A 25021-nucleotide genomic window follows, 5' to 3' on the forward strand; every position below is an offset into this window, starting at 1 on the left:
GGAAACAGCTGACCTGAGCCCGTGTCACAGAAGCTGGATGCCACTGCCCTCAGTCTGTGCTGCAGCCTTATCTCTATAAACAGAATGGCTTTTTAATTTAGAAAATGCAGAAGTCACTAGCTGTGTTCTCAATATGAAAGAAATGATATTGTGTGGACATTTAAATTCAACTTAATATCTAGTTAGTAAAATAGAAAATCCTTTTTTTTTTTTTTTTTAGAATCCAGTCAAAATCTTGCTAGACACATATCAATTGCCCAATAGCCCCTTGTGGCTGGTGTTGATAGGCCGCCCCAACCAAGAACATTCCATCTGGGTGTGTCATTGCATGTTGAAGCAGGAGCCACAAATCAGTAAGGCAGTGGGAAACTCCTCCCTGTTCTAAAGAACAATTAGCACCAGCATTATCACTTTTTATTTTGTGGGTCTTGGGGTGGTGTATGTTTAGTCAATCTGTACTCCACCATAATCCTAACTGTAAGAACTGGGAACAGCTCCTCTGGCATTTCCTGAGGAAGACACCAGGGCCCTGCTGTCATTAAACGCTCTCTGCACTCCCACCAACTCTTACAGATGCCCTGCCATGTTCCATCCTCTGCCCACAGGACTGGAACCTGCAGCTCTCAGGAATACACTCCCTATCTGAGGATAGTTCCTTCCAAGGCTGCCACTTCTGGGAACTGAGGAGGTCAGTTACCTCAGAGGGAGAAAAGGAAACTTCTGAGCGAGGGAGGGCCACAGACTCGGGGCCAATGAGAAGAGGAGGCTGTGAGCTCCCCTTGTCCTGAAAGACTGGGCATGGGCAAGAACCAGTCTCTTCACTGCTAGGAAGAGGACAATGACACTAGATGTATCAACTATTTTAACTGTCCTAATTTTGAAACTCCGCTTCATGGTTATCTTTATCTTTTTTAACAGGAAAGAACCATTGGGATGGGGGAAAGGAGAAAAGAAGGCAGGGTAATTGCTAAGAGTATTGCACTACTAGTTTCTATTGGTTTGTTGAAAGAAATAGTTTCTATTGGTTTATTGAAAGAAATAATTCGATCAGTCTTGCATTCTTGTATCTGGTTTGCTAAGAAACAGCATATCAGGTAACAATATGTAATATAGTAACCATTATTAATTACACATCTTGTTTTGAAATGTTATATTGTTTTATTTTTTCTATGTTGTTTTGCTTTTCTCTTTGTTGCTATTGTTTTGTATTTGTTTATTTCATTTTGAAATAAAGAAGCACATTTTGGGAGTTAGTTGGCCCATAGCGGACTTCTGCATTCTGCCATGCTTTACGCCAGGTGCCTTCCAAGATGCCTGATCTCTGGGATGTGGCTCCTCTCCTCTGGTCTCTCAGCCTCCAGCTGAAGAGTTTTAGGCACTGAGGATCTTCTGAAGCTAACCCACCACAAGGAAATACAAAGGGGAACCACTGACCCTGAGCCGGGTTGTGTAGGGCAGCCCTCCTGTCCTGATGGCTCCTCGTGCTGAAAGAGGTTTTCCAAGGTCAACCTGTTGAAGCCTCGTTTTGCCTTTTATTTTCTTTTTAAAGAAAAGCAGAATCAGAAGAGATTGGGATCTGGAATCTGGAGGTCTTTGAGTTCATTTTTAGCACTTCTGAAATATCTGGCTCACTTAAGGTCTTTACATCTAGAGATTAGATTGCAGTTGAAAACAGCTTTCATGATTCCACAGGAAATCAACCCAGTTGTCCATCTTGAGGAAACTGAGTGTTCATACAGTGTCCTAATGAGACAAATGTCACATGGCAAATAGCGACAAGCCTATCACCCTTCTACTGATGTTCCAGGAAAGCAGTTATCTAGGATCATGGTTTTGTACCAGACCCATCAGAGGCACTGTGCAGACAGCATAGCTGGGCCTTCAGAATGCTCTTCTCCTCTGTACTGGTACTAAGTGCATGGCCAAACTCTGGGTATGTATCAGGGTTGTTTTGAGACAATAGTTTTATACTTCAGTACATTATGGACACCAGTTGTAAGTTAAGCACTGAATTCTTCCAGAATAAAAGTGAGGAATCTTCACCTGAGCTCTTGTTTGAGCTTTGAGCTGGTAAGTTATGGCAGAAGCACATTCAGCAAGACAGTGACATTGAAGTGCATACACACTTTCTGTGAGGTACTGAGGCCCTTGAGTCTGTGGCAGGGAATGTTTGAAGTAGCACAAGGTCTCGCCACAACCTTGGCAAAGCAAGAGGACAAGTACTCCAAGGTGGCAGAGTGCATCCAGTGGTGCTCGGGGACACATGGAGAGATTTTATTGCCGTCCAGATAATGACAGGAGGAGAATGAAGTATGGAGGACAAGAATTTGGGGCCGATTTGAATGCCATGAATGTACATAAAGCAATTACATCACATCAACTGGGAAGCCTTATCCACACCACCCTCCAGCAATGTCAGCTCTGCGTACCATAGAGTTTGGGCATCCTCTTGTGGAGAACACACTGGATGGAGCAGACCTGAGCCTGTCCCTTGACTGACTGAGCAAAGCACCTCTTGGGGTCTGAAAGAGCTCCACTTCAGGGTGTGGAACGAGTGCTGCATCATTCACAAGTCATTCTTCAGGACAGAAATAAAAAATGACTTCTCTTCCTCGTTTATTTTTGTTGCTTCCATATTTACAGACACTGGGTATGATTCCCATTTCGGCTCCTGCACAACCTCAAGCCACTCTAGCATCATAAATCACCTGCCCAGGGCTGGCGAGATGGCTCAGTGGTCTAAAGCACCTACTTGAAACAAGCTTGGCAAAGCACAGGGACCGCGGTTCAATCCTCCAGCACCACATGCCAGCCAGCCCCGCCCCCTGGTGGGCTGAGCTGGCCACACACACACACAATAAATAAATGTAATAAATAAAAATAAATAAATATTAAAAAAATAATAACAAGAAATGTAACTTTAAAAAAAAAAATAAATCACCTGCCCAGATGGTGTCAGCTCAGCCAAGCTTTGTGCTGAATCTTGGATTGTAAGATCCATCTGGATGTATTCCAGTGCCTGTTCCCTAGAGGATAAAAGTTAACCTATCCTTGTCAGTTTTTTTTTTCTTTATAAATCTGTGCCTGAGTCTAAATACAAGAACTTTACTAATATTGTGAGTCCACAACTATAGTGCTTGGTAAAAATATAATGGAAGAAAGGAATATATGCACAGGAAAATGTTCTGTGACTGTATAATAAACAAGGCACATCTATTTCATGGAACAGCCCTGCATGTGGTAGATGGAGTCAGCCATACATCTTTGATCTTTTGAAACTGCGAACAGCTTGGCACAGTGTTGGCACAGTTATATTAGAAATGGATAAAGCTCCTCTCCTAAGTTCTGAGGAGTCCTCCAAAGCCATCTCTTTTTTCTTTTTGTCCAAAGGGCTGACTGGCAGGTGCACAGTGGGCAGTCTTGTCTTGGGAACGCCCCGCTTGCCACCGTTATTAGCGACCTCTATGACTCTTTGGTTTTTGACCATCAGAGTTTTGTCCTTTTTAAGGATGATGAAAGTTACCCTTATTTCTTCATGTAATATGAAGACATCTGTATCACTGTTCCCATCTAAGAAGTCATGGCACTGCTGGTGTCTGATTAGAACCCAAGCCAAGATGTGTAACAGGTTTTGAATGGGGGAGGAGACAGGGTGAGAATCAGCATTGGACAATGCTAGGCCACTTCAATCACATCTTTTCTTTTTGGCAGTACCAGAGATCGAACTCAGGACATTGCTCTTGCCAGGCAGGCAAATCACATCTTTTTAATCCTTTTTTTAAAATTTTTTTTATTACATTTATTTATTTATTGTGTGTGTGTGTGTGTGTGTGTGGCCAGCTCAGCCCACCACGGGGCGGGGCTGGCTGGCATGTGGTGCTGGGGGATTGAACCGTGGTCCCTGTGGTTTGCTAAGCTTGTTCCAAGTAGGTGCTTTAGACCACTGAGCCATCTCACCAGCCCCTTTAATCCTTGAAAGTGTAACATTTTTAAGGAAATCAAGTTTTTGAAGGACCACTTTTTTATTTTTATTTTATTTATTTTTTTGTGGCCCACTCAGCTTGCTCTGGGGGCAGGGCTGGGGAGGCATCGGACCACTTATTCTTTTTTTTTTTTTTTTAATTATTTATTTGTTTATTTATTTTTGTGTGTGGCCAGCTCAGTCCACCAGGGGGCGGGGCTGGCTGGCATGTGGTGCTGGGGGATTGAACTGCAGTCCCTGTGCTTTGCTTGGCTTAGCTTGTTCTAAGTAGGTGCTTTAGACCACTGAGCCATCTCACCAGCCTGGACCACTTATTCTTAAATCATTTACAAGTGTTGTTAGTTTACATATTGAGGTAAAGAGTAAAGTTTGCTTCTCACCATGTAGCTTCTCAAAATTTCTTGCTGAACTGGCTATTGTTAAAGTTGAAAATCCTACCCCCCATGGCTGCCCTTCTAGACATAGCTGGCTCCCTGCCTGATGTTCTTCTTTCTTGTGCTTAGTGAATATAAATGCACACTTGGAACTTGTGCCATGCTAGGACACTCCTACCAGAATGTGCTATTGCTTCAGTCCAGGGAGCTAGCATGCTGTTGCATCTACTTCACTTCAACAAAGAAAATACCTGGTTTTACTGAAGTGGAAGCTGTTGTTCACAAAATAACTTACCACAGTATTCCTCAGCTACCAGTGTCTTAGTCTGTTTCAGTTGCTTCATTTACCCTAACTTTTCAGGAACTTCAGTGTGGGACAAAGCAAGATGCCCCTCTAGTGGTGTCTGAGTCAATCCATTGGTCTTAGCACCTACCAGGACTTCAAGAAGTTATTTGTTTTGCCCCAGTTCATAGATCTGTTCACTGCCATACACAAGGAGCAGGCAACTGTGGCAGTTGTTCTTTTGTTTGATTATAACTTGGTCCCAATCATTTTTAGTTAAGACGCTTTAGCACTTTTTGATTTTTAGAGACTTGTTCTATTTTTTCTTCCTAAAGGAAATAAAGGCCTTAGACCTATTTATTTTTAATAAAATTATGCAAAAGTAAGTTATGATAATTCTTTAAAAAATCCAACACATCCAAATACACATACTGGCTCCCCATTAGGAAGATAATCTTTACGTACTACCAAACTTAATAAAAATAAAAATTGAAAATAAGCAGCCAACACAAGGGATGTGATAATAATCCAGGAAAATCCCAGTGTTGGAGCCCAGGTAGTGGGGAGCAGGAGGCCTGGGAGGGCACACTCACTGCGCTGATGTGAGATCTTTCTCTCTCTCTCCTCAACTCTCTAGTAGTTCATAAGCTTCCTGGCCTGGGGTATTTTTAGCACCCTCTAGGTGGCTTGTGGTTTCTCACTGTTCTGACAGAGTGCGAAGGGGAAGCAGCTCCATGGGTCCTCGGCACCACAGCCTCCTCCCCACCAGCCTCACACTCCTCACTCTCCTGTGCTGCATCTCCTTTTCCTCATCATGATCTCTCTGTGGGACCCCTACACTTTTCATTGGGTAGAGTCTCCCACTAAAACAATAAAAGAAGTCCCTATGGCCCAGCAATGAGTGCCCCTGTCTGAGTTCTCTGTAGCCCTGGGAGCCACAACTCTGCTCAACATGCTTCAAAGAAATGCCCGTGGGGTCATAGACCATGTCCAGGGTCACTCAATTGCAGGTCTCCATTGCTAAATCATAGCGCAAACACTGTTACTACCTAAGACAGAATCATTGACTGGGAAAAAATGATTACAAAGTTGAAAGAGGTCATGACTGTTTTCCCTTGGTGGAAAGTGTCAGCACCATTAGCCCGTGCGACTCCTTTAGGTGCCTGTCTCTACCCACCCACTCTGCCCACACTTGCGCCTGCCCTCATCCACATCCCTCAGATAGGCCTCTATTCGCACCATAGCACATTTCACTGGACTATTATTTATTTATGTTGTTTAATTCCTGCTTTGCCTTTGAATAAATTTCCTTAAGGGCAAAGATTCTCCTCAGTACCCTTCTGTGGATGATACTAAGTCTGTGACAGTATCAGGGACAGTGATGCAGGTAAAATGAGACTGTGTAAGCAGTATTCAGTGCATACCTTTTGACGTGTAGCTGCACGTGGGTGTCTCATGTGTGCGATGTCGCACAGTGGTGTGAGGTTGTGTTCTGGATGGCGTGTATGTATGTGGTGGTGGTTTGGGAAGGTCAGCAGCATACGTGTTTTCAGAAAATCCCAGAATGCCTGGCGATTATTGGTTTTCCAGAGAGTTGGCTTATTCTACCCTGTAAGATTCAGGGATGGTTCAGACTGGGAGAAACTGAAAATGGAAACATGACAAGTACTGAATTTCTGGGGATAAAGACTGAGAAGAGATCTAGTAATATAAAAGTCAAGAGAACAAACTTTTGGGGCCAGGGAGATAGCTCAGTAGAATAAGTGCCTGCCTGGCAAACACATCCTGAGTTCAATCCCCAGTACCGGGAAGAAAAATAGCTACATTGGGGGTGGGGATGTGCTGCCACAAAGAACAAACTTTCCAGGTGATAAATCAGAAGAGAGTAAGTACCACAAAGCTGGAGGAAGAAAGATAGGAATGAAGAATAAATATAAATATGGGGAGAGATTGTACTTTTTTTTTTTTTAACAGGGTTTCACTATACAACTCAGACTTGCAGTGATCCTCCCAGCTCTGGGATTACAGGCCTATGCCACCATGCCCAGACTCATGCATGTAGGGGTGGAGGGGAACAGCATGTGTTACAAGGAATCAAACCCTGGTCCCTGTGCTGGCCTAAACGGGCACTTAGTCCACCAAACTACCTCACTGGCCCTATCATAAGACTATGAAATACAGCTTTTAAATCTCCCTGACATGGTTGAATAATTGACTAGAGCCTGTTCTAATAGTGGATAATCTCCTTGAATAGTCTCAGAAGCAGCTAGCAATAATACACTTAAAGGAAGCTGTGTCCCAAGTCTCCACCAAAACATTTACTTATTAAAGTTCTCCACCCAAATAAATGCTGTGGAGATTTAAGGTTGAAAACCCACTGGAGACTGCAACAATCTTCAGTGCAGAGCACAGCAAGGGTCACCACACTTGGACAAAGGTCAGTAGAGATTCTCCAGGGAAACTGAAAGCAGAGAGAATGAAGTGAATGGAAAGGAGCTTGTGGAATACAATCAGCACATATTAGTATATGCACAAGGAAACCCCATACGAAGGGGAATAGAGGAGGAGGAGAAGAATATTTGAAGAAATATGGCCTAAAACTTCCCAAATTCAAAGTTCAATGAATTTCATGTAAGATTAAACTCACAGAGACCTCTGTTTGCACACACCAGCAGCAGTGATTAAAAGACAAATACTCTCCAGTCATGGTGGTGTACACCTGAATCCCAGCATTTGGGAGGCTGAGGCAGGAGGACCCCAGTGAGTTAAAGGCCAACCTGGGCTACATAGTGAACTTAAGGCCAGCCTGAGCTGCACAGTGAGACCCTGTCTCAAAAATGAATGAATGGATAGGTAAATAAATAAAATCATGAAGCCAGGGAGAGAAAGAGAGAGAGAGAGAGAGAGAGAGAGAGAGAGAGAGAGAGGATTAACAGATGACTTCTAATCCGAAATCACAGAGGACAGGAGGCCACATATGACATACTGAAATCTGTCAAAAGAAAATTAAGAATTCTAAATCCAGAAAAACTCTTTCTAACTTGGAGAAATTAATATATTCACTAATAAAATGGAGTCGACCATAAAGTCTTGTTCTATAGGAAATACTATAAAAATGGTCCAGGCAGGTATGAAAGGACACAAGAAAGGAACTTATATTCACAGGAAAAAATAAAAGTACCAGAAAAGTGTGCTACTTAAACAATATAAAAGATAGTAAAAATACATATTCTTAAATTTATAATTTTTTCTGCTATATCTCTTGCAATTTATTACTAAAGTAATAAATGTGGGTACTTAGACACAATGCATATAAAAATAGAATTTATATGACAATAGTAGGAAAAAGGAAGAGAGGTTTAATGGAATTATATTGCAGTAAAATTTTTAGATACTATTGAATTAGCATCAGTTCAAATCAATTTATGCAAAATGTCATTTATAATCTTTAAAAAAGGGCCTGGGGAGATGGCTCAGTAAAATAAGCGCTTGCCTGGTAAGCACAAGGGCCTGAGTTCAATATCCAGTTCCACAAAAAAAAAAAATCTTTAAAGAGAAGCTCACAGGAAAATAACTCAAGAGTTTGCTAAAAGAAATGAGAAATACATAGAATGGTACACACATAAAAAAAAATTAACACAAAATAAAGTAGGAATGGAGAAAAATAATACTAGAAATGAGTATATTTCAAAATGGCAGATGTACATTCTGCTTTATCAGCAACAGAGTAAATGCAGATGTATTAAAAACAAGGGGTTGAAAGAATAATATTTTTAAAATTTAAAAATTTTGGAACTATATGCAGGAAACAAATATTAAAGTCAAAACCACAAATAAAATCAATTCAAAAATGAAAGAGGCATAGTACAAATATACACAAATTAAAACTGGACTAGCTATATGATGATTAAGCAAAATAAATCCTAAAATCAACTGTTTTAAAAGAATAAGAAAAGCTTTGTATAATAACTGTGCCAAATCATCAAGATAATATTGTGAACTCCTATGCACTTAGCAATAGACTTCTACGTGTGTGAAATTAGACTGAGAATCAAACTAAAATACAAACAAACAAACTAACAAAAAATACCCCAGAATATTTAACAATAGTAATCAGAAGCCTTCATGACCTAGTTTAAGTATTGGATCAAAAAGGTACCCTAAGACAAACAATGAAAGAGGAGATGTGTTAACACTAAAAAATAAAATCAAATAAAACAATTAGGTGTCTACCAAACACTGTCTAAAAACAGCAGAGTATGAATTTTTCCTGTCACATGCACACAGGGTACATCCATATTCCTATAGCAGAGTAATGCTCCATCGTGTCTATATACCATATTGTCTTTAGGCATTCATCTGTGGATGGATAATAGGCCAGTTCCAAGATTTAGCTATTATGAACTGTACTGCTATAAACACAGATATGCATAGATCACTATAAAAAGATGACTTTGTCTCTTTTGGCAAGATCTCTACAAGTGGAATTTCTGGGTTAAGTGGAATTTCTTCTGTGCAGCAAAGGAAATAACCAACAGAGGGAAGAGACAACTTACAGAATGGAAAAAAAAATCTCTGGCAGCTATTCCTCACACAGAAGACTAGTATTGGAACACATAAAAGGACACTTCTAAAGTTAGACACCCCCAAAATAAAAGCCCTGAAAAAAAAAAAGATGAAGTTCAATGAATAGACAGTTTTCAGAACAAGTACAAGTGGCCAATAAACACGGGGAGAAATCTTCAACGCTGCTGGCCACTAGAGAAATACAAGCTAAACCACCACCGGCACTCCACGCTACTCCAGAAAGAATGCCTATCGTTAAGAAGCAAAACGACAGCCGAATGCTGGCAAAGCTGCAGCGAAGAACAGCCTTCCTACATTGATGGTGAGAATGTGGCCTAACGCACACGCTTGGAAATCAATGGCTTTAAGAGAACGGATACCACCCACTGCATGTTCTTCAATCAAGTAGAGTGAAGATAGGAATCAATGACAGAGAATAGTCTCAAGTATGTGCTAATTAAACAAAATACTACCAAGGCACCAATGAACCCAAAGTAAAACTCCAGAAGCAAAACTAGAAAATAATTTGACATGAGTCAAAGCAAAAGCGTAACATGCAAAGTGTGATGGGTCCAAGTGATGATGGTATTAAGAAAGAAATTCCTCTTAGCTTCCATATCAGCACAGGAAAATGGTCTCAAATGAGATTACCTTATACTAAATGAGTTAAGAGGAGTAAATTAAGCCCAAAGTGTGTAGGAGGAAGAGACCATAGGTATATGCAGTTGTTAACAACTAATGTTTCACAGAATGGTACACGTAAGATTTTCATAGATATGAAACAAACAAGAGTATAGTTAATACAAAATAATAAAGTAATGAGACCTAGATCTCTATGCCAAGCAAAAAAGACCTTTAAAAAGTGAAGAGGAAGCAATGCGACACGAACAGAAGGAATCCATAGTCATATCTGAATGTTTAATGGTATCTTTTGTTCTAAAGATTCTTTTTATTTTAAAAGCCAACTGCAATATAAATGTGTTTGCCATATTACTTAGTGCAGCCCTTAGCTGACATATTGAAGACTTGATCCTTAGCATCTGAGGCCACAGAGCAGATTTCTGGGAGAGCTTTTGCTCAGTCAGTGTTCAGGTACCTTCTACCTTGAACTACATCAGTCTCCCCTCCTCCAGCCTGAGGCTTTATCCATTCAGGCCACAGCCACAGAAGTGCACATAGTCACGTGGGATGTGACTCAGAATGCTCTGTAGGACGTGCCTCTCCGCTTTGCTCAGCACACATGAAAACATGACAGTGAAGTGACTTGTGAAGAAGCCCAGGCATTTAATAGTGGCTAATGAAAGCAGAATTGACTTTAAAACACAACCCTAAATAGGGTCACATTAAATGTTATTCTTGAACACTGCTTAAAACATTGCTTAACCATATTGCACAATACCATATGACTTAGGAAACATGAAAACTTCAATTAGGAAAATGAGCCACTCAAGAGGTAAAATGTGCAAAATAAAGAAGAAAGAAGTCATAATATTTAAAATAGAAATTAGGAATAAGACAAACAATAACTGAAAGAGATTTTTTAAAATAAACTCCAGTCTTTCAAAATTAGCAAGATAGCTCTTTGGTTAACAAAAGACCAACTAAAATATAAATGGGTGAAGAGGGTGCTGGAACATGAAAATCTGTACTTACTATCACCCCCCAAAAAAAGTTCTGATAATAAAAATTTCCAGTTTACATAGAATGAAAGGGCTCACATACAACAAAAACTTGCTCAATACAGGTAAGAAGACAGCTCTTCCAGGTGAGAATGTCCCAGTACTGAAAAGAACAAAGGAAACATGGAGCCATAATAGAGAATAAAGGGACAGCCGCAAATGGCTGGACACATGGCCATGGCGTGGAGATAGCACACTCCAGTGAGGGATGGAGAGCAGACCCTCAAGAGAAAGCCGTCACTGGATGACAGACCCAAAAGTGGACCCAGGGTACCTACAGACGGAGGAGAAAGAAAATCTTCTGTCGCCCATGTTTTCCTCTGGATAGTCTGTTTTATGCAAAATTAATTCTTAGCCCTGAACAAAGGTGGGAACCCAATGCAGTAGATGCCTTATGTGGTAGGTAGATTCTCAAGTCTGTAGTATAATAAATGAAGCTATTGGAAACTAGGAGTAAGGAGGAATTTCTTGAAATAAAGCTCATAAGCAGGGATCAGAAGGGAGAAATTAATGATTTTATTACATTACATAAAAACTTTCTCAGTGAATTATCTACAAAAACATAAAGATACTTGGGTGAAAAAATTAATATCCAATGAATGATTAATATCCAGACTCGTACATGGGAAATTTAGTAAGAAAATATAGGAGACAAAGAACAAGTGATTAAATATAACATCTGGCATATGATAGTTGAAAAATGTAAATCAACAATCACTCAAAGATATTTACAATTCGTAATGACAGGAATGACTAGACAACAAAGCAGCAGTCACTCACTTTACTCCCAAGTAGCAGCACTAATGAAACTGCGAGCCAACGCTGTTGGTGGGCGGGCCCATGGAAGATACCAAAACAGGGGCCTACACATCCCAAGCCATCTGAGAGAACCTAGTTGCACTTAGCTATTGTGGGATTGAGCCACCTTATGGACTAGTGTTTTCTTTTTTTTTTTTTTGGTGGGACCGGGGATTGAACTCAGGCCCTTGCACTTGCCAGGCAAGCGCTTATCCTACTGAGCCATCTCCCCGGCCCCTGAGCCACCTTATGGAGACAGTGAACAGCAACCCTGGAGGAGAAGAGCACATCCCAGACCAGGACTTGGGGGCCATTAGCCACAGCCATGGGAGACACAACCATGTGGAAAGGTCTGAAGAATTCTGAGCCTAGAAGGCAAGTGGGAGCCAGCAGCTGTGCAGTCTACACTGTACAGCATGCATGTGTGTCCTTCTGTGTAGCAGCTGATATTGCAGTGTGGGAGGGGGGTTAGGCCTGTGGGCTCCACAGGGCTTCACTCTAGGCCATGGGCTCTGCTGTGGGGATCTACAGAGCTGAAATGGAATCAGTGACAAGAGGTCACATACAAAGCAAAGGAGACAGCGATGGACAGATAGTGACTTATTTTTCTTTGACATCCACTTAAATCATGTGACCTTGCATTTCATGTGCGGATGACCATTTTTATATTTCTATTAGTAACAGGCATTGAGAGAATGCAAGCATTCTTGAGATGCTCTGAGGGGTTTGAGTACACATTCTTCCTTGGGTGTCCCTTGTAAATCTGTAAACAACATCTAGAGCAAATGCAGTCACATGTCAGCCTTTAGAAATGAACATGCTAAGTGTGCAGAGTACCATCACATTAGTTAAGGTCTTGTCCTTGTAAGACAGGAAAGAGCCTAGTCCCCTGGCCCCAGGCCTTGGAGAGACCCAGCAGGAAAAAGTCAGGGTCACCAAGTTCACTCAGCCACTATGCATCTGAATGAAGCAAGCAGCATTTGGGGGAGGGGTCTCAATAACCACAGAGACAGACAGAGGTGGTTTAGGGCTGGATGGGGTCTGAGTAGACAGGGTTAGGGTGGCAGCAGGGTCCTTTGGCGCTTGGGTGGTTCCAGACTGTCTTCCTCTCCAGCACTGGAGTCTGAGAAAAACCTTCGCTGTCCCCAGGGTCCTGGAGTGGGGTTCAGGTGGGGTCCTGCCCTCCAGTCCTTCGTGTCATGGGATTCTCTGCAGAAACTCGAGGAGTCCTCTGCTTGGGCTCCCTCCTGCTGACCTGAGGACAACCAGAAACCATCGAAAGGTCCAATGAGAAGAGCAAGACAAATAAGTTGTTAGAAGACAAATTTGTCAACAAGTTTTTAATATACACATAAGTATATACAAAATAATTAGGATATACAGCTACTTTCTCTTAATTCAATGAGAAGGCTTATACTAATATTGTTTAGAGAAAATATCATGTCTGCATCTTGTCCTCTGAATAACTACTATGAAGACAATATGCAATGTATTAATTATTGTAACTGTCCTACTAACTTGTTTTGAAACTGTTTCATTGCTATTTCATCTTTTTTTTCTCATTAAATGAATAAACAAATTTTAACAAAACCCTTTTAGTGCTGCTTGCATTATACTTTTCCTTCTATTTTTCACAAGATCAAGAAATAGGGAACATAGGGATAAACATATTGCGTCTGCCTGGTCCTGCACACAGAACTTTTCATTTACTCCACGGGTGCTCGAGGGCTGGAGTTCTGTGGCCAGAGAACAAATGAGTGGGCTCTGTAAAGCAGACCAACAGAAGATGTATTCAGAAGAGCAAATAGGAGCTTTCTGACACATGCATCATGAGTACACAGAGGGATAAGAAAGAAGTAATGTAAAGGAGTGAATAGGACTTGGACGTTTAGCCTTTTAACTGAAGAGCCATACATTGTTAGGTGCCTTGCATGCACGAATGAAGATACTGAATTTTTAAGGTGACAAGTTGTGGGAAGGCAAATAAATGCACAGGGAATTAAATGGCACAGAAAACCCAGTTCTTACAAAATTTGCTGTGCTGGTTGTTATTCTGGTACGTGTGCTGAGCTAGGAGTTCTGAGTAATTAGCCCCTGTCTTTACTAGAGCCTGAAAGAGGGTGATACCTTTACAGACTTAGATCCACATTCAGGCTAAGAGAGAGAGTAGGGAGCTTGCAAGAAATCTGTTTATTTCAAATGTTTTTAGCTCATATAACCTCAGGCTGTGTGACACCTTTAGAGCACCATATTCTGGAACCTTCCACCTTCTCAACAGCTCAGACCCCTTTGGCCAACCAGGAGAATGCTTGACACTGGGAGTTTCAGATGATGTTCTCACCCATTCGAGCTCTCCTTAGGCAGAGCTGGAGGGCCTAACACACCTCTGATATCCAGATAGCCTCACTTCTTTTCCCCTGTCCTAACAGACTGAACATCAGGGGACCTCAGTATCAGCAGACATAAACTTGTACATAAGCTACAAATTTTCATAACGTTTAATGATTGTCACTTTGTTCATCAAATTTACAGATAATCCCTGGTTCTGCCAAAAAAGAAAATTACAGTTGTTTGACTAACTGCGCTCTGGACATGCCATTTTCCACTCAGTTATGACCATATAAAACTGATTGGAACTTACTTTTCCTAAAAATCCCATATAATAAGAGCTCTTTGGTCATATCTGCAACATAATAGACTACCAACAGTCATTCCAACAATAACTGTTGGCCATAATTTAAAAATGTTTCGAGGTAGCTAGCACTAGCACAGTCTGGAGAAGACCAATCCCTTTCTCTTCCAGAACTCAGTTCCCCTGAATTCATCTCCTTCCTCCAGATGAAGCCAACCTTAGCTTTCTCAAGCCTTTACTTGGTGATTCCCAAGGCAAGCTGAGAGTCTGGCAGCATCTGGGACTGCAGTTCCAGTCCGTGTCAGTGGGTGGACAGTCACTGCTATACGGATTTCTACACTCACTTTTGCAATGAGCAGACAACTGGAAGTCTCTTTCATCTCCCACAGAGGAACACGGTGGCTCAAAGTGGGAAAAGGAGACCTATGGAACCCGGGGTCACCTACTCATCGACCAGTCAGGACTGGAATTCAACTTTCTGAGAGCACTAAAGAGGGTTCAGAGCATATGTAATCATCACATCAGACTGACTTTCTATGGTATCTTTACTGCATTTACACCCACTAATTGAATGTAAATTTAGTAAATATCTCCTTAAAGCCTTGCACCATTCTAGGTGCCAGAGAATGAAAAAAACTGGCCAAAACGCTGCCCTTCTGGAATTCCCGTCTTTGCAAGCCAAGGAGCCTTTGCTCCTTTCTCTACTCACCACATGGAGGCAGGAACAAAGGAGAATGCTGGTAAACCTGGAAGTAAGGCCGCAGAGTACCAGAGAAGGAAGCCTTGGGGAAGGTGAAGATGTGCGAGCCAGAGGTCATGCTGTAAAAGGACACAGCTCCAGCCTCATAGTCCAGAGCCACCCCCACCACCAGGGGCACATCACGCAGCTCAAGGGCAGTGGGGGGAGAGGTCAGGGCTACATAGCCGTTCTCTGCACACAGCCTGATGGCCCAGAACCCACTCTCGGGCTCCTGCTTCATGCCAAGGCCTCGCTGCACATTCTCCATACAGACTCCCACATCCCAAGCTGTTCCTTCTCCAACATTCACTTCGAAGTAGTGTCTTCCTGAGCTGAAGCGCTCACGGCCCAGGACACAGGGGAAGGCCATAAATCTCGTGGGAGAAACTTCAGTATTCTGCTGGCTGCATCCACGAGACACCCGTCGGCAGTGCTCAGACAGAGTTAGGGCAGGATGAGCTGTGTCTGGATCCAGAGTCACACTGACTATAACATAAATAAAATCAAACATTTCTTCTTATACTTATACTGAGAACACTATTGTATTTTATTTTAAATTCATTTATTTACTTATTTATCTATTTAGTACAGGGTCTCTCTGTTCAGCTTCACCTCATACTGATCCTCCTGTCTCAGCCTCCCCAGTGGTGAGATTACAGGTGTGTGCCACCATGTCTAGCATGGGCACGGTGCCCCCCGGTGTTCCAGGCTGGTATGGCATGCAGTACTGGGGACCCAACCCAGGCGCTTGTGCTTAGAAGGCAGGCACTCAGACTGCCGAGCTACCTCCCCAACCCGAGAACTCTATTTTAAGTAAATCCAACTTGTACTCAAATCCAATAATTAGTTTTTACTAGTTATATCAGCTGCCCCCATAAAATAAAAATCTTAGTATCTACTGCAGAGAATGCTTGCGGGATCCAGTTAGTTATGTTTTGCCTAACGTTAGCAGAACTTCTGAGCTGCAGTAATTTCCTACTTTTTCATTGCCTTTGTCATCAGTCATTTAGAGTAGCGAAGGCCCAGAGCTAAGCAGAACATGGTTTTCATCCCGTCTAAACCCTATCTTCTCCCCAATGACCTCCATGATCACTGAACAGTGCAGCGCTGCAGTAAGCCCTTCCCTGCCTCTATTTTGAGATTGACATGCAGGCAGAAATGGCACAAAAACAATATAAATAACAAGCCTGATGTTACTGCATATACATTTATATTATTTAAAATATTTATAGCACAATAAAAAGGCATACCTGCTATATATTTCATAATATATAAGTTAGAACCCTGTTCTCTATATATTAATCCATTTTAAGTTCTTTACATTAGGTAGTATACAATGCATTATATTAAAAACATGCGACCTGTATATTTTATATACATGCATTAAGCTTTGTATCTATATATGTTGCATGTTATTAGAGGTATAGGTTTCTCTCTCTCTCCTTAGACCTAAATACAATGAGTAGAGAGATGGCTTCATTATCAACTGGGCAAAACCAAGCTGTAGGGCAAACATACAGTGCGTTGTAACAACTGTCATCAGTGACTACGGTAAGGAAAAAAGACTGTGTATACAGAACTTTAATAAAAACAGGGACTTGCTGTCCACATCAGCGTGTCTGATGCATAAGAAAGCCTCCCCCACTTGGGAGCAAGGGCCTCCCACATCACAATTAGGATCCTAATGCTCTCAGGCCACAACTGACCACCAAATGTTCTTTACATACTTTTATGATGTCAGGCTTCCTCCTTGACCCATTGGTTACATTTACAACACTTAAAATTATGTCAGCTGATCTAGATAACCGGATCTTACTTGGAGATATGCTTCATGTGTAATAATGACTTGGATATTATCTTTAAACTGTGCTATCAAATCTGTCTGATATGTATCTGTCTATCTATCTATATTACATATTTATAAATTTTGTTTGTCCTGAGAACACAGCTGGGGCTTAAGATTGGAAAAGTAAATTGCAAATCCATATATTGTGATATTACAGGGAAAAAAAAAAACAAAACTATAGGGTGCTCTCCCTGACCTGATTTAGGGATGAAATTCAATACCTGTTGAGAACCATGTTCTTTCTATTCAAAAGTCATCAACTTCCTAGATTTGAAACTCTACCAAGAAACAAAATGAAAGTGTAAAATGCCATTCACAAAGCAAGAGATCACATTAGCAACAAGTTCCTAGAAGTGAAACATGACAAAACCAAATAAAAATTCATAAATCATAGATAATCACATAAACCAGAGCATTTAAAGGACTGATAGATATACACACAAAAAATAAAAATTTAGAGCCAAGGAGATAGCTCAGTAGAATAAGCACCTGCTTGGCAAGTTCAGGGTCATGAGTTCAATACTGGTACTGCAAATAAATAAATAAAATTTAAAAAAATTTAAAACTCTTAACTTCACTGGTTAAAAAAGGAAAAACTGAAATTAAGAGTACAACTGGTACCATTTCAAATGTATTAGGCAAAAACTATAAATTATACACAGAAAAATAGGGGGGTTACAGCAGCATTTCTTCTTGTGTTTTTCAACTGAACAGGCCTGACCTCAAGATCCACAGGGTCTTAAAATATAAATCCCAAGTTTCAGCGCTTTCCTACAAGTCTTGTTTACTAAATTACATGTTTTCTTTACAAGGTATAAGGCAGAATCCTCCAACCAAAGTCATCAATATTTTTGAAGCAAAAGTGTATTGAAAGGAAGTAAGATTCAGGACTTTAAATATCCTCATGTCAGCTGACTAACCCAGGAAAGACAGACTCAAGGTCTAAGGGGGTCTATCCCTGCAGCCACACTCTTGGTATTCAAGCACCTACTTAATTCCTCGAGGGTAGGCAGGGCCTGAGAATTGCTTCTGACCAGTAGGACAAAGTAAAATAAGGAATATAATTCTTGTTTTCGATTCATCATGTACATTCCATCTTACCCACAGATTTGCTATGGAGAATATTTCTCCCGACCAGATGCTAAAAAAGTAATTGTTGATTATGAGCAAGGGCCAGATAGGAGGCCTGTGGAAGCGAGGCAGTCTTCAGCCAGAGCCACCAAAAAGCCAGGGCCCAACATCCTGCTACCCAGAGGGAGTGAATCCTACCAGCAAGAGCAAGGGTGGCTACCTACCCTAGACAAGTGTCCAGAGGAGAGCATAGCCTGGCCACTCTTCACTGAAGCCCCCTGAGACACTGCAGAAAAGACCCTCTAGTTGTGCTTAAGTCCTAAAGTCTGTGACATATATTTATACTTTTACATAATGTTAGTATTTTCTTTTTAATTTTTATTTATTTACTTATTTATTTGTGTGTGTGTGGCCAGCTCAGCACACTGGGGGGCGGGGCTGGCTGGCATGTGGTGCTAGGGGATTGAACTGTGGTCCCTGTGCTTCGCTAAGCTTGTTCTAAGTAGGTGCTTTAGACCAGAGCCATCTCACCAGCCCCATGTTAGTATTTTCTAGGAGGACAACAGATAACTCATACAGTGATCAAACCATGTCAAGTTAGACCCAAGTTTGCAGCCAAATGAGTGGTGAAATTCCCAAAGCTGTTGTGTCGATTTGGTAATTATAGGATACGGACTTTCACAACTACAAAAAGCAGTGTTTAACAGAAAAGAGGGAGCAGAAAGCCCAGGCATGTGGCACTAATTCTTATTTTCATTCATGGTTCTAAACTTACTTAGAACCATGAACTGAGTCAAGTTCCTAAAACTACACAAACCTAGGCTATATTACTCACCCAGCTTTTTGGCATGTTCTAGATATTCGGAATATTCACAAGAAGCATTCCAGTCACATCTAATGCCACACCCTGGGGCTCATCACCTCTCAGATATGTGACTGGAGGGCATTACCAGCAAAACCCAATGAAATGAAAACTGTGAATATACTCATTTCTCATACATGGAAACCGAGTGATGAGAACTGCTGTCACTACAGCAGATAGCAGGAGCTGGAAGGCTCTGCAGGTGATCAGGATGCAGTGTGTATTCAGCATCTGAGCTAAAGGACAAGACAGTATGACAGCTTTACTGAACAGCACTTTACAACCTGCCTGACAGCACCGAGGGAATCCTGCACTCAAATACCTTGATGACGTCTTAATATTTTCTTCACATCCAAGTAAAGCTCAGCAACATCACACACAGTCTGAATCACCAAGGAAAAGGCCTCGGGAGCTTCCAGCTTCACAGCACAAGCCCTGGAAGAAGCACAGGCAGAGCGTCCTCAGGGCTCTGCTCCATTCAGCTCTGCCCACCAGGACCCTCCCTTCCCGCGTTCACAGGGACTCACCTGCTCAAGGTGCCCTTCACATCCTGTAAGGAACAGAAGGTGAATGTGTTAGCATCAGTACTCCTTGGCCTGTGGCATGGGAGACGCTGTCTGTAAACACAGCTCCCCAAGAAGCAAAGAGGGGCCCAGCCTGAAACTCTGCTGCAGAGTCAGGAGCAAGGATCCTCCCTTGCCTCTTCCCACTCAGCAGGGGCCTGTGATCACTATGGGGAATAGCAGTGGCTGCAGTGACATCAACCAGTGTCTTCTAGGGACATGCGCTGGAGATTTGCTCAGCTACTCTCAGGGAGCTCAGATCCTGAAGAGTGAGCCTATGTAGAAATCACTGGCCACCAAAGTCCTCTATGGTGGACGAATACCCAACTCCTGGGGCCAGGCCACCAAGGTGGCAACAGCTCATATAATGAGGTGGCAGAGCGGATGTGCTACCCTTTCAAGTAGAATGTGACCTCCAGTCCCATGAGTGAGAGTTAGAATTAATAACTGCAGGGGTTTATCTTAATGGATGCATCTTTTATGTAGAGCTGTAAGAAGCCCCCAGTAGCTCTGGAAGAAGTACTCTACCTACAAATCAGGAAACAATTTGTCCCCTTTGGGCTGCCCCACTGTTACCATCTGTCATCTGGAGCAGTATTTTAGGAGAGAGCAAAGTATAGAGAGATCTGCGTTCATGAGTCATAGGGAAATGAGGACTTAAGCTATCGATTAGAGAAAGCATTTTTCTTTTCTTTTTTTTTTTTTTACACTGCTGGGGATGAACCCAGAGCTCCACCCATGGCAAGCAAGTTCTCCACTACTGACCAATGACCTCAGTACATATTTTGAAATTTTGATGACATCTTGAGCCTCAGCAAACTACCCTAGACACTTGCAAAGCTTCTTCCTAAGCCTCTCCCAACAGCTAGAATTATAGGGGCAATGCACCATGCCACGGGAAAGTGCACTTTTGTATTTTGTATAAAGAAATACCATAAACTAATGGAGCTCCCCTGATCATATTAATGAAAAATTCCCCACACTATTGGGCAGGTGAGAGTGGCAGCAGGCCCCGCCCATCTTGCTGTGCTTTCTGGCCATTCTCCCCCAACCTCCAGCTCAGTGTCAAATCCTCCTGTCCTTCCCCAGTACTACAGCCTCACCTGCAGCAGGTTCTGGTCTGAGCCCTGACATTTTCCCTCTAGCTCAACCTTATGGCTCTCAAACTCATCGCTCTTCTGCTCCAGCTTTGCTTTACTCTCCCTTAGTTTCGCCAGCATCTGTTCTTCTTCTTTTTCCAACCTCCAAAGAAAAGCCTTCTCCTCCTCATGCAGAAAACTATGGAGATCCTTAAAGTCAGACTTGATTTTTTGTCTGTGAATCTCTATTGCATCCTAGAACCAAGAAAGTTGGATCAATAGTATAAAGACAAGAAGCATTTTTACAACATAAATGGATAAACAAGATGTACCATATAGTGGAGAACATCCATCACAGGAAGTTATTTAGGAAAAATAAAAATCTGACCCATGCTATATAATAAGCCTGTACATTGACTCAGAGCTTAACATTCTGTTAAGTGAAAGAAGCCCCCCTGCAAGAAGGACCTAAATATTAGCGATTACATTTAAAGCAGATACCTGCAACAGTTGAATCTGTAGAGCCCAAAAATAGGTTAGTGATTACCAACTGGTGGGAGTTAATCAGTGAGGACACAGTTTTATGCTGCAAGATGAGAAATTTCTGAGATGGGTAGCGTGAGGATTTCAAAACAATGGGAAAGTACTTAATACCACTTATCTATATACACACTTAAAAATTGAGAAAATCATAGATTTCACACTCTATTTTCCACACATAGAAAATGAATGTATGACTGGACACTGTGATATAATTTTCCCACAGGTTGTTCCAAATTTTAGAAAGTCCCAAGCTTCCTGTTGTACTTTGCATGGAAAGACTGGCTCTACATTCTCTAAAGTCATCTGAAAATGTCCATCTTTTTAAGCACCCATATTGGAAAGAAACTCCTTGATTCTTGCTGGGGGAAGGCCTCAGCATGGCCGCCCTGCTCTGTAGTAACTGCTGAGTGTCACCTTAATCCTTCCCATGTATAGACTGCCTGAACCTATTAGAGACTGGAGCAGCATATGGCTTTCCCACATATGTTAGCTATACCCCTACCCAGGGTCCCAGAAATGAGGGATAGAAGAGCATCCCCTGGAAGGTCTGATTCGCCCTCCACACAGAAAGGAGGTACAGGCTGGAAATGAGCCTGGAAGCAGCAGACTTGCTCACCAGCCTGTGTACATGGACCAACGGGTGCATTCCAATGATTTCCACAAAGGAATGTATCTCTGACACAGCGGAGCTGGACAGTCATGGAGATGGTCTGAAAGTCTTCAGCCTACAGGTATTGAGGTTTTTGCACAGCTATGATGTTTCTTATAACTCTAGCTGGCTTCCTTTATTGACTTCACATGTATCAACCCAGAGAGAGCCTGTTTTCCGAATATCCTTCGAGGCAGTTTCTATACCTATCAAGCTGACAGCCAGACCTTGCAGGGCTGTAGATGCAATAAAGAAATAAGCGTAAAGCTTGCATGCCAGGTGATGTGGTTCACATGTGCAGTCAAGCTAAGGCTATGCCTATGCCTGAAGCTACCATGATTCTACTCAAGTGAGTTATCAGGAATGCCAGGCAATTAGTGTTGGAAGATTCATGGCCTTGGTGATGCTGTCTCATGGAAGTAATAAGTAAACCACAGGACAATTGGTTTTGCTTTGAATTTCATCTGTCTTGTCAAGTTCAGTAAGAATAAACCATTGCTCCACATCTAAGCACTCGAATGCAAAATAGTTTGAGACCAATGACCTGAGGTTCTTACCTGCCACTCAGTTATCTGTGTTTCCACAAATGCTTTCTGATTCATACATTCTGTGTGGAGTTCATTTAATTTTGCTACAGCTTTCTGGAGTTTTTCCTGTGGGAAACAGAAGATGAAGAAAGTCTATTGAATTTGATTATTTATTAAACACTTAATGGGAATCCTGGCATTCTGAGATGTGTTAAAAGAACAATATTTGTTGAGTTCTTAAACTTTGCCAGGGTCCCTGCTGAGAGATGTATGTGCTGTGACACAGGGATCCTCTAACCCATCTGAAGAGGTGGTAGGATTTTTTATATTCTTTACAGGCTGTGGGAAGAGGCATGAATGTGGGTAAGGAACTGACCTACAAGGGTGTAACTGGTCAGCAATGGGTCGATGGTTCCAACCTGGTGCTCTGAACAGGGCCTGACCCATGTCCAGCACCACAATATGAGCAGAGAAGAGGGCACATAGACATGGCAACCACCTCTACCAAGATCTTATGCTCTAAAGCGCTGAGATAAACAATACGAACCGAATGGTGCTTTTTGCATATGTGAACCTTTGAAGGACTTGCAGGTGAGCAATACAGATCGATGAAGACATTAGCTAAATTCAGGTATGTTTAATACAGTTGGCAGAGTTCTGACAGGTTTTCAAGTAAGGAATCATGAAGTCATTCTGAAAGGACTTAAGTGTCGATGTGTAGGTTATAAGTTACTTTTACAACTGGCTTCACATATTTTTCTGGAAAGAGATTTGGAGCAGATGCAAATTGTTCATCATCTTCAAAATTGAAAAGGAAAATAACTCTTTCCCATCCATCTGGAAACTCGGTAAGTACGTTCATGAGTTCTTGAGTACCCCCAAGAAAGGACTGAACTTCTCCGGAGTCTTCACAGGAGTCTGGCTCTGTGTCACAGAAGATGATCTAGAAGCCTGCACTGAGCACACGGTCCTCAGGTCCAGCAAGGCTGAGGGTGGGCGCAGCAGGGCGACGCTGGCTCCTTCCTCACCACCACATAGGCTCGTCCCGTACCAGCTCTCTAGGGACACCTAGGAGCTGCCCACACCTCTCCCTCCAGTCACTCCCACACCCATCGTTTCCTACACTTTTTTCTGGAACCTTGCTTAAAACTACCCTCTCATCATCTTTCTTCATGGGATAATTAGAATTCTAATGTGGATATTCCTTTTATTTTAGGAATTCCTTGGTGATCTTTTTTCCGCTTCTGCCAATTGACTCTGCAAGTGAAAACCTCTAATGGCATGTAACCCTGTTCTACAACTGGGGCTGGGAGGCGACACACAGGTTCTGGGCCCTGCCCTCTTTCGCTCTCCCCTCCTGCTTGTCCTGTGCACACACCCCAGGAGCTGGTTAAGGTGAGGCAGGATCACCCCAGTTATGCTTTTGTGCCATGCGCAGTTTCCTCTGCCTAAACCCTGCACTGATTAAGTTTACTCATCCTAAGGAGCCACCTCTGAGTACACCACTCCTTCCCTTCCCACCCCTGCCTCAGACCCTGTCTTTACTGGTCTACTCCTCTATGGGAACATACAAAGTCCCCACAGGGAGTGAGCCCTCTTCCCCTTTGTTATGTTTCCAGATCCTTCTACAGAGTCCTTCATACTGTGGTTTCTCCCAGCACACCCAGTATGAAGCAGAGCCCAGGTAGGTATTTGGCTGAACATGTCCCAGAGCAGGAAGAAGTCCACATGGGGACAGAAGTCTGAACACTCTTCAGAATGTCATGATAGAGTTGGGACTGTACTCCCCCAAAAGTCCATCACAAGCTATTTTTCAACTACAAGAAATCCCTGTACTTCAAGGTCATCATCCCACTCTTTAGGGTCTGTCCTCTCAGGTTAGGCAAGAGCATAGGGTAGGTCTCAGCCGAGGCCTGTGTACACACTCACCTTGTAGACCTGGCACACGGCATCCACCAGTTCTGTGGCATGTCCCTGGTGCGGTGGTGCCCGCTCACAGCGCCAGCAGATGAGCTGGCCATCGTCTTCGCAGAAGAGCCGGAGCCGCTCTTCATGGGCCTCGCACACCAGCTCGGTTTCCATGTCCTCAAACACTTCAATAATGCTTTCCAGATGCTTGTTGACCCGGATGCTATTTTTATTGAACGGAGCTTGACATAAAGGACAAAAGCATATCTGTCCCTGACTGAGCTGCTCACTGTAGAGGTGTTCTAAGCACACCTGGCAGAAGCTGTGTCCACACGTGATACTCACTGGGCTCATCATCAGGTTCTGGCAGATGGAGCAGGTGGCAATCTCTTGAATCTTGGTGATGATAGTTGAGGCCATAGTTTTCCCCAAGTAGCACCAATGTTGGATTGAGAGGTGTAGAAGAGTAATCAGAATTCCCACCGGGGTGCAAATCACCTGTCCTGAGCCTGTGTACAAGGAGCTGGCTGGGATTGACTCCACCGGTTGCAGACTTTTCTCTAGAAGAAAGAAACAGATTGAAGTTTAGAATAAGGACAAACTTGAGTTGTTTAATATTATTGGCACAGCCATGTGTGGCCGTGTAATTTAATTAAACTTAAAATCCAGTTTCTCAGTCTTGCTACACATATTTCAGTTATTGAACAGTCATACATGACTATTGGCTATAGAAGATCCCAGCCCGGGCCTGACGAGATAACCTAACTGCATAAGTACCTATCTGATCTTGAGTTTGATCCTGGGTACCAAAGGGAAAAAAAAAGAAGATCCTGGCCTGATGTGGTGATGAGTATCTGTACTTCCAGCTACTTGGGAGGTAATATAGGAGGATTGAGGATCTCAAGATCAAAGCCAGCCTA

At 42.4% G+C, this 25021-nt stretch overlaps 1 protein-coding gene and 1 long non-coding RNA gene across 2 annotated transcripts; both read right to left on the reverse strand.

The window, feature by feature from the left end:
* Nucleotides 1–11385: 11385 nt before the first annotated feature.
* On the reverse strand, nucleotides 11386–11971 carry LOC111812290. The gene is made up of 2 exons (XR_002817828.1): nucleotides 11929–11971; nucleotides 11386–11809 (listed from the first exon to the last, which is right to left on the reverse strand). It is a non-coding gene; the product is annotated as an uncharacterized LOC111812290 (long non-coding RNA).
* Nucleotides 11972–15015: 3044 nt separating this feature from the next.
* LOC101586173 (E3 ubiquitin-protein ligase TRIM38-like) lies at nucleotides 15016–24772 on the reverse strand. The gene is made up of 6 exons (XM_023700034.1): nucleotides 24123–24772; nucleotides 22224–22319; nucleotides 20499–20729; nucleotides 19360–19382; nucleotides 19155–19267; nucleotides 15016–15539 (listed from the first exon to the last, which is right to left on the reverse strand). The coding sequence occupies exons 1-6, from the start codon at nucleotides 24519–24521 to the stop codon at nucleotides 15016–15018; spliced, it is 1386 nt and encodes a 461-aa protein (XP_023555802.1). The 5' UTR covers nucleotides 24522–24772.
* Nucleotides 24773–25021: the final 249 nt, after the last annotated feature.

The sequence above is a fragment of the Octodon degus genome, unplaced genomic scaffold, assembly GCF_000260255.1.
Source record: "Octodon degus isolate 3935 unplaced genomic scaffold, OctDeg1.0 scaffold00119, whole genome shotgun sequence".
Lineage (NCBI taxonomy): Eukaryota > Metazoa > Chordata > Mammalia > Rodentia > Octodontidae > Octodon > Octodon degus.